Here is a 15,558-nt window from a genome sequence, read left to right on the forward strand (position 1 = left end):
AAAAAATAATAAAATATCGAATAATTCTTTCGACCATCTCATGTAATTGAAATGTTTTCCTCGATCTTGAAGACGCATTTCTTGAATAAATTATAATACGCTACTTGCTCCGGTCTTCGTTGGAAAATCTCTCTAATGTGTCTCTAAAAAATATTCCTATCAGAAAATAAAATATTTTCAAAAACAAAATCGGTCAAAAGTGAAGGTACTGTTAAAATTCAGTAAAATACCTTTGCGCAAAATTAACTAATTTGACAAACCGCGTAAGCCACTAAAAAACTTTGTGTCGCGGAAATCATATTCCGAGTGCATCAACTACCTCTTAATTCTTCCAATAGATGTTCAATATAATTTTGGGAACCCACGACTGTTTAGGACTTCGTACCTACTATTAAATCTAACAATTGTAGAATTTTTTACTTAGATACAATGTATATTTGCGTGCTGGTAAATCCTGATTCATTCAGTAAAAATTTACCTCTTTTTCAGGAAATTCCTGGGCTACAAATCGCGGTTCCCGATGGATTTTCCACTGCTTCTGATGTTCTTTTGGATGCCACCGATGATAACTTTGATCTCGCCCAATACTTGTTTAGCGAGGGGACACCCGTTGCTGGCGACCAAAGTTACGTAGCTAGTAGAATAGAAGAAGCTCCTAGCAGAGAACCTTTGAATGATGGGAGCGAAATGCAGGTCGATGACTTTAAAATTGTGCAACCGAAAAAACACAAACGGAAAAGGAAAAAAATGAGGACTGATGAACAGAAAACACCTTTCAATGCAAATATGAGATTGGCAGCGCCAGTCAAATCGCTCGATTTGAAAGCTCGTAAATATGTTGTACAAATGAATGACCAATCCAAAAACCGAGACGACGAAGATGAGCCGGATGTTGATGTGGAAACAGTATTTGAAGGGGAGCATTCTGCTGCGACTTTGCTGGCCCTCCAGATTTCTAATGACCTTCGTCATAAGGACGGTACTGAGTCGGAAAAACGTCCTGAGCGAACAACGAATGCTGATAAAGTTTCACCAGATCTCCGTTTAGAGTTAAGTAGTAATAAGAGAAGAAAAGTGCTGACCAAAAGTAAACCTAAAGGGATGAAGATGAAGAGACTGGTGCAGTCAACAAACCTGACGAGAACCGCTGGCTATCTGAGAGGAATGCTGGACGCATTAGTGGTGAAAATTAGGTTACCCCACTGATAGCCTCTTTGCCATTAAAATCGAGAAAATCACCGCATCAATCAGTTTTCCAAAATTTGTTTTCCCCGCTTATAAACATTGAGGGACTTATATGGACAGGATATGGCCCACTCCAGACTCCCCGCTTGAGGTAATTATTCTTGAATTATATTTATTGCACTTGACTCAGAATCTTACCTCTTAAGACAAGCGGAGGAAAACATTAATACGAAAAATCGAAACGAAAAGTGTATCATCGATCCGAAAAGTGTATCATCGAAACAAAGTGTTAAAAAAACAAAAACTCTTCTTCATTTTTCTACAACAGGAATGGTATTACCAACAATATGTAAAAATATTCAAACATTCAAGCTGCAAAACTGTGTAGAAACTGTAGTTTTTTCATACTGTAGGATTCATTGTCAGCAACATTTTTGCGCTACAGATTTTTGCGATTTTTCCCGTGAAGCGTTGCTTGATTGCCATCTCCCATTTCTGCGTCAGCTTCAGAGCAGGTTTCATGTTTGCGTGGGTAGTTGGAATCATCAGTTTGCTAAACTCGCTTAAAAACCTGAATCATTCCTTGACTTGCAGAAACGACTTTAAAAATATCGAAACACACATATTTATACACAGCAACATCATCAGTTCATATTGGAAAAATTTCATTAACCAGTCTTTGAAAGAAAACAAGTTATCTTCTCAGTGTAGGTATACTACTCGACCACCGCTTTCTTCTCCTCCTGACTTTTATTACATTTGTTATAAATTTGTATTTATTATTTATTTGTTACGCCATCAGTATAACTTAGACCATAAGCCATTTAGACTAAGTTTCTGACTCGAAATTTAATGATTAATTTGAAACTTTGGAATTTAAAAACAATTTATTTCCAAATTACTACCAACAACGTTCAAAACTGCAATTAAAAATCTGGTAATAGTTTCGAACCCTATAGTTTAAGAGAGTTTTGTCCCGATGTGTGAAACTGTGTGTCCCTTTTGACGTCATTTCATTTTGTGTTTGCCCATGATTTAAAATAAAGCAATATTATTATTATTATTAACAATACACATTTAACTTGTAACCGAACGTTAACTATGACTCATGACTCTTAGACCGTAAATCTTAAGAGTGAATATCTATAAACTGAAGACTATATGACTAAACTATCTGACACTCAATTCTTATGACTTGACTATGACCTATCTTATGACTGAATGTTAGTTTCTGCTTTGACTTCTTTTATAGTTAACTCTAGTGTAAATTCACAAAGAATGATAAACTTAGGAAAATAATTATTCTATTGTGAGTCGTAACTCCATAAATCTGCATGATTTAGGTCATGCAGGAACTGTTGAAGTTTCCCTATAAATCATACTAACCCGGGATTCTAACTGGCACTTGAAAATTTTTGAATGCTGATAAGGCTTTATTGAGAAGCAAGCTGTTTTTGAACATGAATTTCACTACCCACTTGGCACAAAATTCAATATCCAAGTTCCTCTTTCGTTTTAGCAATATTTACTACCGGATAATTGGACAAATTTTAAGAAAATGTGCCAAAAAATTGGACAACCTCTCGTTAGTGCAAAACACTTGAATTAAAAGCTTTTTGGTCATTTACTTTTTCTCCTTTTCGCCAGCCATCTGGCTTAGCAATTACATAAGGGCCTTCTTATCTGGGACACATGATATCAATGTTTTTCTAGCGACTTCCAAATATTCTACTTTTTCTGCATGTTTGTTATTCTTCGCTCATCTATTATTCTCCATAATTAGTCAGTACTCCAATAGAATGTCGGTATTCCTGCATTTTATCAGATTCTGTCTGCCAATATTTCATTCGAAAACCCGCAATTTGGTCAGGCCTGAAGGAAATTTTGCAATTTATACTTAAAGTTTCAAAGCAACGTATCAATTTTGTTCTAATAATCTCCGTCAGATCGTATAAATTAGTGATTTATGAACGATAAAAATACTTGTAGGCATTGAATCAAGGAGGTATAATCGGTTTTGACATAATGTGGTAAGATAAATTTTAGCCTGTTTTCCGTTAGAATGACTTCTCACCGTCGCCTAGAAAAGCACTGACCAATCTGGAAGAAGTCACGAATAATGTCGAAGGTATGGTTAAGGTGAACTATCGAAGTTAAATTAAATAATTTTATTGAGGGTCGCTTCCATCTTTTAGACAGCACTTGGAGCAAGTTACCAGGGACAAGGAGATTCTGGATAAAAAGCTTCATCTTAGCGTCACAACAAAAGCTATATGAACGCAGTACTAATGAATACTTACCCGAACGGGATACGGACAATGAAAAACACTACTATATGGAAACTTTCAGTTTTGGCGAGTTGGATAGTATCATTCCTCCAGTTATTCTGGTAAAAATACTACAACTACTTTTTTGGAAACATCAATTTCTTCATTAGATTGTCCAAGTATTAGCGGGATTTTCTAGTTTCATAAGTTTTCTGGACGTACAGGGTTATTGATTGAACTTTGTCCACCCCGTTTTTACTTCTATTTTGAAATTTAGGAAAAACATTAAATACAAAAGTTGTATTTAACAGCGTCTAGTTCAATTTAAAGTAATACCAATTGAAATAGGGTGTTTCAAATTCAAGTGGAAAACCAAACTTACATTTTTTAAAGTGAATTGCCGCAATTTTTATTGCATATTTTAATTACACCCAAAATTCAAAAAGAATAATTTATAAAAAAAACGATACAACTTGAAGTGCAGTTAAACAAAAATTCGTAACTCCCAAACCACTCAGATCAACGAACTGAAATTTTCGCCCTATAAAGAAAAAGGCTTTGTCGAAACGTGGACCAATTTTTACTAAAATCCCCACTTCTGCTGATTTTTCAAAAAATGTTGAACTTGACGAGAAATAAAAAAAACCGTACAACTTGAAGTCTAGCTAGACAAAAATTCATAACTTCTAAACCACTTATGTCAACAAATCGAAATTTTCGCACCATATTAAAAAATATTGTATCGAAAAACGGACCAAATTTTCCCAATTCTGCTGATATAAGAAAAAATTACACGACGACAAACTGTGTTTAATTGCGACGGCAGTTAAATAAAAATTAGTAATATTCAAACCCCTTACATCAGCAAACGAAAGAACAAGATTTTATCGGAAAGGCGACGAAATTTCACTAAAATTACAATTTTAGCTGATTTTTCAGAAATTTTCAAACTTGATAAAAAACAGAACAATTGGGCAAATTTTGATCAATATCGGTTATTAACTCAAAACCAGTTGAAGATTCATTCTGAATTGGCCAAGAATTCTGAATATAATTCGAATGCGTAATAGTTGTAGACAACTTTTGCATTTAATATTTTTCTCAAAATTTAAAATTAGATGCAAAAACCGGGTGGCCAAAGTACCCTGTACATAAAAACATTCTATCTGTATCGACTTTCAGCTAACTGCCGGAGTCTTGGCTTCGATGTCTCAAACTGAACTAGACATGAGGACAATGCAAGAAAAAATCGAACCGTTGGAGAAAAATTTCGAAAAGTTAAACGTAAGAAGTAGCTTGGAATTTAGCGGCAGTCTGGATCAGCTAGAGGTATTTTTTGAGCGTCACTAAACCCCAGTGCTTATTGCTGAATTAATTTTCAGTCTGAACTCAGTTTATCGACAATAGATAACACCACAGACTCCCAACACAAGCTGGACTAGTCGAATACAACATTCAGTGAACCATCGGACAACAATTGTCCTAAGCAAGAATTCTGGACCGAAAAGACTACAGAGTTGGTTGGAAAAAATAAAACCCAATTTGCTAAGGTTTTTTCCCATTTTTCTCTTTCAATCAATTTCAATGGCCTTAAGGCAAACTCAGAAGAATGACAGAAATTGGACCATTTATTTGGAGGTGCATAAAGAAGCTAAATTAAAACAAAAAAATGTCCAGATTTCGCGTTTTCGGTCTTTATTGCGAAATGCTTATCTCTTTTACGCCGAGAAAGAATACAACAGCAAGAACGTAGGCCGATGAAACCAGGAACGCTCCGAGCATTTTTCTCCACTTTGAGTGTTCTTTTACAATTTTGTCTACACAATTGTCCTTGTAAGAGTCAAGTTTAGTGCAAAGCACCGTGTGACGGGGGCAACATTCTGGAATTAAATGGGTAACGTTTCGGAGAGTCGGCTTTTCATTTCCTGAAAAATTAATTTCTATTTTTAATGGGATGCAATTTCTAACAAACTAAAAGACTAAAAAGTCAGTATTCAGTGGGCTCAAGGTAAAAGTTCACTTCAGAAGCACAATAAAGCATTGCACAATGTTGGCTTAAAACCCTATCGCCACATCTAAAATTAATTGGAACCTCGACATTTCGATGGCAACCGAAGGTTTGATTTTAGTAGATTTTTACACCAACATTTTGCGTTTATGCTCTGATCTAATTTCTTATTTGTGTGGCAAATTTCTGAATAGTCACTGATATTTCCCAGCCCGAATTTTCCACTGTTGGCAAGAGTTGCATTTTTTTGTTAACTGTCATGCATGTTTGTCGATTTGTTTCCTTTCTAGCAGGAAAAATCCCTTATTGAAGCATCATACGACTGCAAAACCTCACCTTTGGACAAGTAAATGCCTTCCGTAACAATTACATCGCTACCTGTAAAAAAAACACTTTAATCAATTTTTTCGCCCCACTTTTGCACTCTTTAATCATTTGTAATTATACCATCGGGTCCATAAAATCCACAGCATTGGAAGTAATTCTGAAATTCTTCAATATCGCCTGACAAGCGTGGGACTTTTGTGTTGTACATCTCTTTTAGAAAACTCCTCACCATAAAACGCTCATCCATCAGCAGCGTAGCGGTGGCAAAAATCAATTGCGCCCCGAAAATACATACCAAGAAAATAAGGTAGATGATGTTGAGCTCAATTTGATGAAGTTTAAAGGCCAGCCCTCCCACGATGGTTACGAAACAGATAAATGCCCCTAAAATTATTGATGGAAAAGCCCCGGCAATGTTAGGACCGGGTATATGCGAGCAGTGGATTCCTAAGGACAGGAGAAGAATGGCAAAAATCAGCAGCACTGCGTTTACAACATACAGTAATAATTTTGAGTTAATACATAACATTGTCAGAAGCCATGACAGGGTGATGAAGGTGAAGCAATGGGCTAAGGCGGTTTTACATCATCAATTTCTTTAAAGTCTTGTGAGGCACCAGAGAAAATTTAAAGGACGCGAACTAATCAACTCGTCAGTTTTAATCTAATATATATATATAAATAATCTTTATTTCCTACAGAAAAAGGCTATCGACCCAATCGGTCTTTCTGCCCTTTTTAATCTAATATTTTCACAAAAAGTCAATTAAAAAGCATACAATAGGTTCAACTCTATCATCGCAGGTGAGGGAAATCAGCTCCCAAATTAGTGAGGAATTCTAATTAATATCTATTAAATAGAATTTGTGAAATATCAGTGATCTGACCACTGTTTTATTATATTCTGATTCCATGCATGCGCTTGTTTGATATCTACTGTGACACTGTGAGGTGGTAAAATGCATCTTTTACGTTCGTTCGTTTTACGTTTTCTCCGTTCACACCTTTTGTACTCTCTTTGTCGCTGAATTTGTCAAATATTCAGCAAACTATTTTGAAGAAACATTAGATGCTCCTGCAATACAACCGTTGCTCAATAGTTTGCTTTAGTTGCTCAATAAATTTAAATCGGACTTCACCTCTTGTTCAAATTCACGATGGTGTTTCCTTTCTGGTGGCATTGAAAATAACCTACAGCGTCTTTTGCTGTAGTAAAATTTCTATTTTTCTTTCGTATCGGGTGACTCTGATGAAAAAAGTTTATATCAACTATAGGTCAATTCGCTTTTGTTTTAAAGATATTAAAGAAAACACAAAAATGTTATAATCGACATTTACCAAAGATATTTAATAAAAATCTGCACAAAACTACAAAACCGGTTCAAAGTGAGAGCCGTCGTTTTCTATACATGCAACTAGTCGTTGCATTATGGAATTTTGCCTTCAATTCAAAATTCATTCAGCTCTAGGCACCAACAATTAGCTGCCTCAATTACACGATTCTTTAGCTCATTCCGAGTACTTTATTGCAATAAGCGCGAGTTTTTAGGCAACTCCGCAAAAAAGTTAGAAGGTTATAAATCTTGGGATCGAGATGGCCAATATGCAATGACAATATGCGATGACCTGAAATAATGTCTAAATTAGTTTAAATTGCAGCGGTGAGTTTTTTGGGAAAAACGCGTACATGTAAAGTTTTCCTTTTAAATGCATGTGGAGACGCTATGTTTTCCTGAAACCATATGGTTCGTACGATTTCAAAAGGAAATTGCCTGTAGGAAACCCAACAACTTAAGTTCCGTATGCGCGCAAAAAAATGTTTATATGGTAGGGAGTTGACTCCAAATAATAATGCTACATGGACTATATCCTGTCCAAATTGTCCCCTTTGGTGTGTTATTAATGCCACATATGGAAGATTCCATCATTTCAAATTCAGTGAATACATTCGGATGCATCACAGACTGTTTCCCGCAAATCGATCGTCCATTTCGTTCATACGCTCAAAGAGAGCGCTACTATTTTCGTTAGCAACATTAATGGCCCGTATATTAACATTCCAACATGTTGGAGCGTTTTCATTATTATGGATTTTATGATGAACTCACCGCGCAGTAAACTAGAAAGTAACGTAAAATTTATTAGCCACAAACAACCGATATTAAAGGGCTGCTCAATAATGCGGTGGGTGCCGCATGCACCGACCAACGTTAAACTCGATTAAGCACTGAATCAAACTAAGAGAAAAGTTTTATATACCGACAAAGTTTGGAGGGATAATCTGGTTTAAATTTAATCTTCCGATGTTGGAGGTTAAGCAGGCTAATGTTGGAGCCTGGTAAGGATTGCAGTTTGTCATTCGGACAATATGAGAGTGTTTTACTAATAATAGGAATCGTTATATTAAATAAGGCTTAGATTAAGGTCTTTAAATCTATTGCAAACTCGGCAAATTCATTTAAGGTTTTGGTCAATTCTAATCCCGAATTTTTTTTGTTTGCTATGATTAATAGAATATTATCTCGATCATCTATTGTGTTTCAGAATAAATGATGGGCGTTTTCGCGGATAAGCTTGAGACAAATACGGAAACCTAAGTGATGTGGCGTTGAAATCTACTTCTGTTTTATTCCAGGCCTGCTATCAGTTAAAGAGGATGGGTCACATTTCTTGTCCTGTACTTTACTTTCTATCGCGGTACAGTTTACAGCTCTTTAACCTCTTTCCCGTTACATCTGATCCAGTAGCTCTTCAAATATTAGTGAATCAATAGAATGGAATATCATTTGAAGAACAAACACACAAACTGAGAATAAAACGAAGAAGCAGGAATATAAATGTTTATTTTGTCAAATTGAGTGTTTCAAGTTTTGTAACAGTTAAAGGTGCAAACAAAAATATACATTTTACTTGCTTCAACTTTAATTGCGTGCTTTGACTTTGCTTGGAGTGTTAAACATTTATTACACGGCTAATGTGAATTGTTTAGTATTATATAGGAATTTTTCATAGAAAACCATTTAATTAGTTTAGGTAATTATTTGGCACTTCAGCGCTCATGCATCAGACGACTGCTGTCACTAAACATTCCCCAAAAATTGTTCATCCAATATTTTCAATATTCTCGGAGTGTGAAAATGCCACCTGAGTGATGCAGAATCATCTGACTAGCTTATCTGAAAATCTTGCTAGTAGGAAAGTCTATCTGCGACATTGATGGATCGGAGAAGAGAACGTTTAGAATTCCCTGAGGGTTCAGTAATTTTACAATCACACTTTACACACGCTGCCGTCTGCCGTCTTCAACGGCATATGTAATTGGTTTATCCAGGATATAGTGAGAGTATATTAGGAAAATTGCACGCAAAGCTTTAATACTCCTTATTTTTATAAAGTCGTCTCCAATTCGTTTGAATAAACTAAAGCGGGTTGAAAGCAAATGCTATTTAAAGAGCTTATCGTATAAATTACCCAGACCGTTGGAACCACAATCAGCGGCCATATAAATTGCATTGAATAAAACAAGTTTAATTAATAATAAAGTAGCAATAAATCAACGCTGTTCTAAAAAGTATGCGCCTATTTAAAATTCTCCTACAGCACTCGATAAAGGAAAAACCGAGGCGAGAGCATTTTTAAAGCACCAGTTTCTCATTTTTGTATTCGAGACGGATGGTTCTCTTGTGGTTGCTTTTGATCTTAATACTTAACTCGGTGTGAATTACTTCCCAAAGTTTAAGGGGTCAAGGGCAATTTGCTTGCGCTAAGCTCATGAATACATCTTGGCTTGTTTTCTTCAAGTAAACTTTTCCCTTAATGAACACTGGTTTTGTCTCATAAAAGCTAAAAAACTTAATTGATAGTCGACTAATTGAAAATAATTTATTCACAGCATCACTCCTGTAATTTTCGCCGAAGATAATTTGCATGAAAATAGAACTTACTTTGACTCAAATCAAGTCCCAGCTAATTACTTACGTTTGGAACTAATTTGTACTCGCCCGGCCAGAAGCTGTTAATTGCGAAGCTCATACAATTTTTTATAAGTAAAACTGTGTACAAAAGTAATTGATATAACATCTAACAAAAAACTAAAAGGAGTTACATCAATAATTAAAAGCGCCCAACAATATGGTACTTCTTCTAATTTCTTTAATGCCTAATTTCAAATGTTTTTTTGTTGGATTTGTGTACAATGACTATAAAACACACCAGGCTTGGATTTGCAATTTAAAATAATTAACTCATTAAATAGGAAGTAAAATTCGAAAGGAAAAACATGATTGCCAAAAATCCCGTCATAAGAATTTTAATTTTAACATGTTAGATTGCCGAAAGATACTTATCGTAATATTTAATGGCGTCATTTTCCATCCAACTTTGCCCATTAGTCGATAAAAGATCCGAAATTTATTGGTTAATTATGTGAAAGTGCGAAATGAAGTCGATATTAACGGAAAACATGATTCCAATATGAAGCTGACTGAATCATGAAAACTTTCGTCATTATATTTCTTAGAGCTGTAAAAACGTAAAATGAACTTTTAGGATGTTTTCAGCAGTTAAGGTAAAAAGTTCTGTAAAATTGGAAAATATAGTGTTTAGTCAGAAGCTGGAGGATCCCGAGAAACTTTAATACTCAATCAAATTTTTGCTACTAAAATCAATTTTCTCCATCATCAATATTCTCATTACATCTTAAATTTATTTCCAGTTATTCGACGCATTTTCCATAGTCAGTTTTCCATAAAAATGTTCCAGTTCCGAATTGATAAAGTGGAAATAGAGCTGCCTGTGAATTTATGTGACACTTATTCTTATTAATGGATCTTTTATTGGATTTTAATGGCGACAATAATTCATTTTTTGCTTTAATCAGAGTCATTTTGATGTGCCGGAATCTGATGAACCTTAGAGAAGAACGGATTTCAAGTTAATTTTTTTTACAAAATTTCACGTAATCTGAGTATCTCTGAAAACCGTTTACTTACTACTCTTTATATAAAACAATTAATTTGCAACCAGACCCTGTATGCGACCGGGGATGTTCTGCACAAGAAGCATGATTTTTTTGTTACAGTTGATAGTAATTTGTCGCTTGTTGTAAGAAAAATTGTTGTGTAATTTTTAATACAATCAAATTCTTTAAATGGTATTTAATAGCAAATTTTGAATTCATTGAGTAGAAAAATATCAGCGAAAACGCAACAAACCTATGCAGTTTTACATAAAAAAAATCAATGAACTTTTGCTTGCCAAAACTGATCATTATTTATGCTTAGATTCTTATGAAAAATTCAATTAAAATCTCCAAAGATTTTTCAAAGCAAAGTAGTCTTTTGAAGATGTAAGAACTTGTAATCTTCAAACTTAGGATGCAGAACAAATTGGAAAAACTGGGTTCTGTTCTTTCAGGTAAAAAATGCCTAAATTACCGTTCCAAACTCACACATTGACTCAATTAATTTGATAAAGGCCATAGAAAAATTATCAATTTTGAAACTTGTTTTGCCCTTTTCTGATTAATTTTGGTTAATTCCTACAATTCCTTCAATGTGAGTTTCTATATAAATTCGCAACTCTTGAGCATTTGTGTCAAATAAAAATTGAAGACCTAACCCGAACTCGCATTAACTAACCACCTATTTTCACAGATTACAAACATACATTATTTAAGTATACTTTGAATAATTGTATAATTGTGCGGGTTGTGAATGCATCCGAAAGCGCAATTTTTACTACTTTCAAATTCTTTAGGTGTCCTGAATTCGATTTTCCTTTTTGCTAACAAAATTTCCATGCGATCTAAATAAATTTCCTTTAATTAAATGACTTTCAAACGTATACACCTAGAAATGATTCGGAATTTCCAATTCGAGACTTTGTTAGTTTGGTAAGTTTGCGCTAGCGCTACTTCTCACTAAATGCACTTTCAACATTTTGCCCATTAAGTTAAGGAAAATCTTCAGCTAGTTCCAAGTAGATTTACGCCCCTAGTTCGCAGTTTGTAACATTCGAAAATTCTAGAGACAGTAAATCATTAATAAATGCATCGACTTCAGCAGTTTTACTCGTGGTGTTTGTAGTACTTATATAAGTTTGAAAATGTAGTCTCTTGTAAAAGGTAGCCGAATAACGAACCATTTTCTTCTCTGTATCCAGCATAATGTGTTATTATTACACTATACCCTTGCACTTCGTATCAATCCACGTCAATCAGTGCGGCCGCAGGATATTTACAACCAATTAAGGCGATATCTGAACCAAAACTCCGTGGGGAAATCTTTACTCAATGACCCTACCAGGAATCAACAAGAAAAATAAATCGCGTCTCGGAAAATATATCACAGGAAAAAATGTTTCGATTATTTAAAAAGTTCCTCATAGGGTCCATTCAACTGGTTTCCCGTATGGTAAAGTTTTCCACGATTCACTCAGCTATTGGTCTGGGTTATCGATATGCAAGTGAAACTTTCCGTATATTCGAACGAATTGTCTTAAGCTGAAATTTCAAAGGTTTCTTCTAGCTGTATATTGTGTTGGTAAAGTGCACCTTAAAAAATAATACTATACTGTAGCATAGGGCATAGTTCGTAAGGACAATATTAATATTTCAATGTTAGTACAAGAAAATGTGCTTTATAGTTGCGAATTATTTGATAGTCTGAGGCGAAAAAAGCGTCTTCTTCTTGCATCGATTGTTAGAATGCATTCTTATTTGGAAGAGCGTCGAAGAAAACGCTTTTGCGTTAATTTTTATTTTTTGTAAATTTTTATGTTTTTAAATGCGACAAACAAGCTAATTTAATTATCCTCCTGATAGTCTACAAGAACGCTTTACTTATGCCCTCAAACGCAACAATTGCAAAGGAGTTGCTTTACATCCTGCTGAACTTCAATGTTACTTATCTGCCATTCCACTTATCAGAATCCGGAAAATAGCTTTGTCCCGGGGTTTGGTTGCCGAAAACCTCTTGTACCAATAATAAAGACATTTAGATTCCAAAATCAAGATCAAGCTAAGTATCAGCTTGAAGGCAGGCTGTGCGCCGAAGAGCAAAAGCATCAGGTGGAAGCGACCCTCTTTACCGAGGAAAACTAGTCCTGCTGCGACCATCGCGTTTAACGTGGCTGGAAACTCACCGGTTTTCCCCGAGTTTCCTCATTCCCGAACTTTGCGCTCGCGCTATTTGCTCTTGTGAAAGTTGAAAAACTTTTCAAATTTTATAAACGTGATCCTGACAGAGGATTGCCGATTGACTGATTAAAGTTGGTCGATCAAGATGAAAAGGTGAAGCGAAATTGAACAGAACCAGCCTTTTAAAAGGGTTATAAGCTGGTGGAGCTTGGCAGATTTGTTGAAAAATGCGCCAAAGTCGGGTTTCTGAAGCAACTGTGCTGAGCGTGCGTTGAAATAACTTATCAAAAAATGTAAGTAGGAACAAAAAATATTAAACGAAAAACCACAGACAAAAATAAATTTGCCAGGTAATCAGGTAGGAAACCGGACAATTTGTGCTTTTTTGCCGAAACAAAAGCTCAAAGAACCCATCAAGCTTCCAACGTTAGATTTGCGGAGTTAAGAAAGTTTCTTGATTTGCCAGTCAATACAGGCCTCGTTTGTACTCATTAAACGTGTGGTTTTGTCGGTTTCAGAAAAACCAATCCAGTAGTAAAAAATAAAGTCAATCAATACTCAAACTCAACCGGCCTTTTTACAGTTCCCACCTCCAACGAAATACTGTTGAACAAAACATCTCCCACAAACAGACAAAGTGCTCCAAACATTTTCCGCACAGTGCTTTTGATGCGAATTTTGAACGAGTTTATTGGAAGATTTTCCGCTTGTTTGCCCTAATCCTGTTCAATTTTCTCCGATTTTAGGCCTACACTTTAAAGGACGTGAAACAGAAGTGCTGTAGTTGAAACCGCCTATTGGGCAGAAATATCCATTGTCGGCAAATATTTGCTTTCAATAACGAGTGAACCCTGAGGCCTAAAATTTTCAACTGACAACCACTTTTCCTAATTCCAGTTTGGAGTCGTTAAAAATGTTTTTCATCGATTGGCATCAACTTGTGTCGCATATTGTTTCACTTCGACCAAAATCGGGGGAAATTTTTTAAGTGGTTTTAGGTGCTTTTAAAGCCTTAATTATAAATAAAATCTCTTGAAATAGTGTTAATAAAAACATTAAATTTCAAGTAAATTACAGTCAAAAGCATTTTGGTAGCAAAACATTGATTTAACAACGCAACAATTTAATTTTTAGTGAAACGTTCATTGTTTCACTTCGGAGAGATTTTGTCACAATTGGTCAGGAAATACCCAGTTCTGAATTTTAGAACAATAGTATGGTTAATCCTATAAAAATCCTTTCGGTGCATTCAATTCAGTGAATTGAAAATGTATTAAACTTCAATAATGTTTGTTCTCGGTTCCACTAGAAAAAGCTGTTTTTCATATAATTTTATCTGTTTCAAATTTTGCCAATTCAATTATACAATTGTTCTATTCCTTTCTCCGTCTTTTAACCCATTTATGGGTGCCGTTATTTTGCAAACGTTTTCATGTTGCTTTAATTTATTCATTCATGGCAGGTCATCTATTTAATTAGCTAAAACTCAGGAATAAATTAAGTGTGGTTTTTCATTCTTCGTTAAACCTGCTAGTCATGTACTAATCAGGGTTTTTGTGGTAATAATCATGTAACATGGGCAATGTGTATGTGGAAATATACATATAACAAGGCACGGAGCCAAAATATAATGCATGGTAATTAATTGCACGAGAAATATTCAACAGTAATACAAATCGCGGAGAAATCAATATGAATTTTTGAAACTTCCAATAAAAATTAAAACTTCAAAACTAACAAGATTTCAATTCCATTTTCCAAATACATTTTAAGAGTCATTTCATCTAGGAAATTAAGAACTTTGGAATTATCGGCATAAATTAAAGGTACAGATGATCAGTTTTATGGATTCATTAGCCCATTTCGAAGGCTTGCATTAAGTAATACTAAACATTTTTATTATCCTTAGTTTATCGGGTTATTTTCAACGTTTATTAGGCGCATTTGAAGAGTTTACAATTACTTAAACAGCCAGAGAGTTACACGAAACAGTAATGAGTGAGTTAAATCAGTTGAATTTATACATTCTTAAAAAGTTTTTGTGAATGTTTCGCTTAATTTATTTGATGGTTTACGAGCAGTATCACAAAAGCTTCCTCCTGCGGATAAAATGAAATTAATGAAGTTTGGCTTGTAAATTCAAGAGGATCAGAAATTTCCCCTTAACATATTTTCGGCAGAAACTCTGTCAATTAAATAGCAAATACGTTTTTTAAATATATTTATGAGCATATTTAATTAAAAAAGTGACAAAGTCTTACTCAATTTAGTTGATTTATTTCAATTTGAAACTTTTTTTTTCATGGAAGTAAGTTATTTATTGGTAAATATACAGTTATTTTCTCATACATTTTGAGCGAACGCAGCTCAATTTATCTAAATTTTATAAGTTTTGCCATATTTTCAGCAGAGCCTAAAGCACGCGACCAAGGGCGGATCCAGGGGGGGATCATGGGGGTCATGACCTCCCCTTCAATTCTCTATCCAACGATCCCAAAACGAATTCTCTGGCTCGAATGGTTCTTGAGAAACTTCGAAAAAACTGCAACATTTCCTTATCGATGGTTCACTTTCTAAAAAGGCCATTTAGTTCTCTTTGGAATGATGTAAAAACGAGCGTTCTTGCTCATTTT

At 34.8% G+C, this 15,558-nt stretch overlaps 2 protein-coding genes across 3 annotated transcripts; one reads left to right on the forward strand and one right to left on the reverse strand.

The window, feature by feature from the left end:
* The first annotated feature begins 495 nt into the window (after window positions 1–495).
* Window positions 496–5,361, forward strand: LOC109535258. 2 transcript variants are annotated; one of them, XR_007281518.1, is made up of 5 exons: window positions 496–1,336; window positions 3,247–3,324; window positions 3,381–3,574; window positions 4,635–4,781; window positions 4,835–5,361. XR_007281518.1 is itself a non-coding variant. In XM_048666531.1 (5 exons), exons 1-5 carry the CDS (start codon window positions 1,298–1,300, stop codon window positions 4,892–4,894), a joined length of 507 nt encoding a protein of 168 aa, XP_048522488.1. In that variant the 5' UTR covers window positions 496–1,297; the 3' UTR covers window positions 4,895–5,361. The 2 variants fall into 2 exon arrangements, 1 of the variants encoding a protein (XP_048522488.1); XM_048666531.1 differs by having other exon boundaries at window positions 3,247–3,313.
* Window positions 5,131–6,331, reverse strand: LOC109535259. The gene is made up of 3 exons (XM_019901144.2): window positions 5,908–6,331; window positions 5,797–5,838; window positions 5,131–5,377 (listed from the first exon to the last, which is right to left on the reverse strand). Exons 1-3 carry the CDS (start codon window positions 6,314–6,316, stop codon window positions 5,148–5,150), a joined length of 681 nt encoding a protein of 226 aa, XP_019756703.1. The 5' UTR covers window positions 6,317–6,331; the 3' UTR covers window positions 5,131–5,147.
* Between the last annotated feature and the right edge of the window lie 9,227 nt (window positions 6,332–15,558).

The sequence above is a fragment of the Dendroctonus ponderosae genome, unplaced genomic scaffold (assembly GCF_020466585.1).
Source record: "Dendroctonus ponderosae isolate FM_Combo_2020 unplaced genomic scaffold, Dpon_F_20191213v2 Dpon_F_20191213_5, whole genome shotgun sequence".
Lineage (NCBI taxonomy): Eukaryota > Metazoa > Arthropoda > Insecta > Coleoptera > Curculionidae > Dendroctonus > Dendroctonus ponderosae.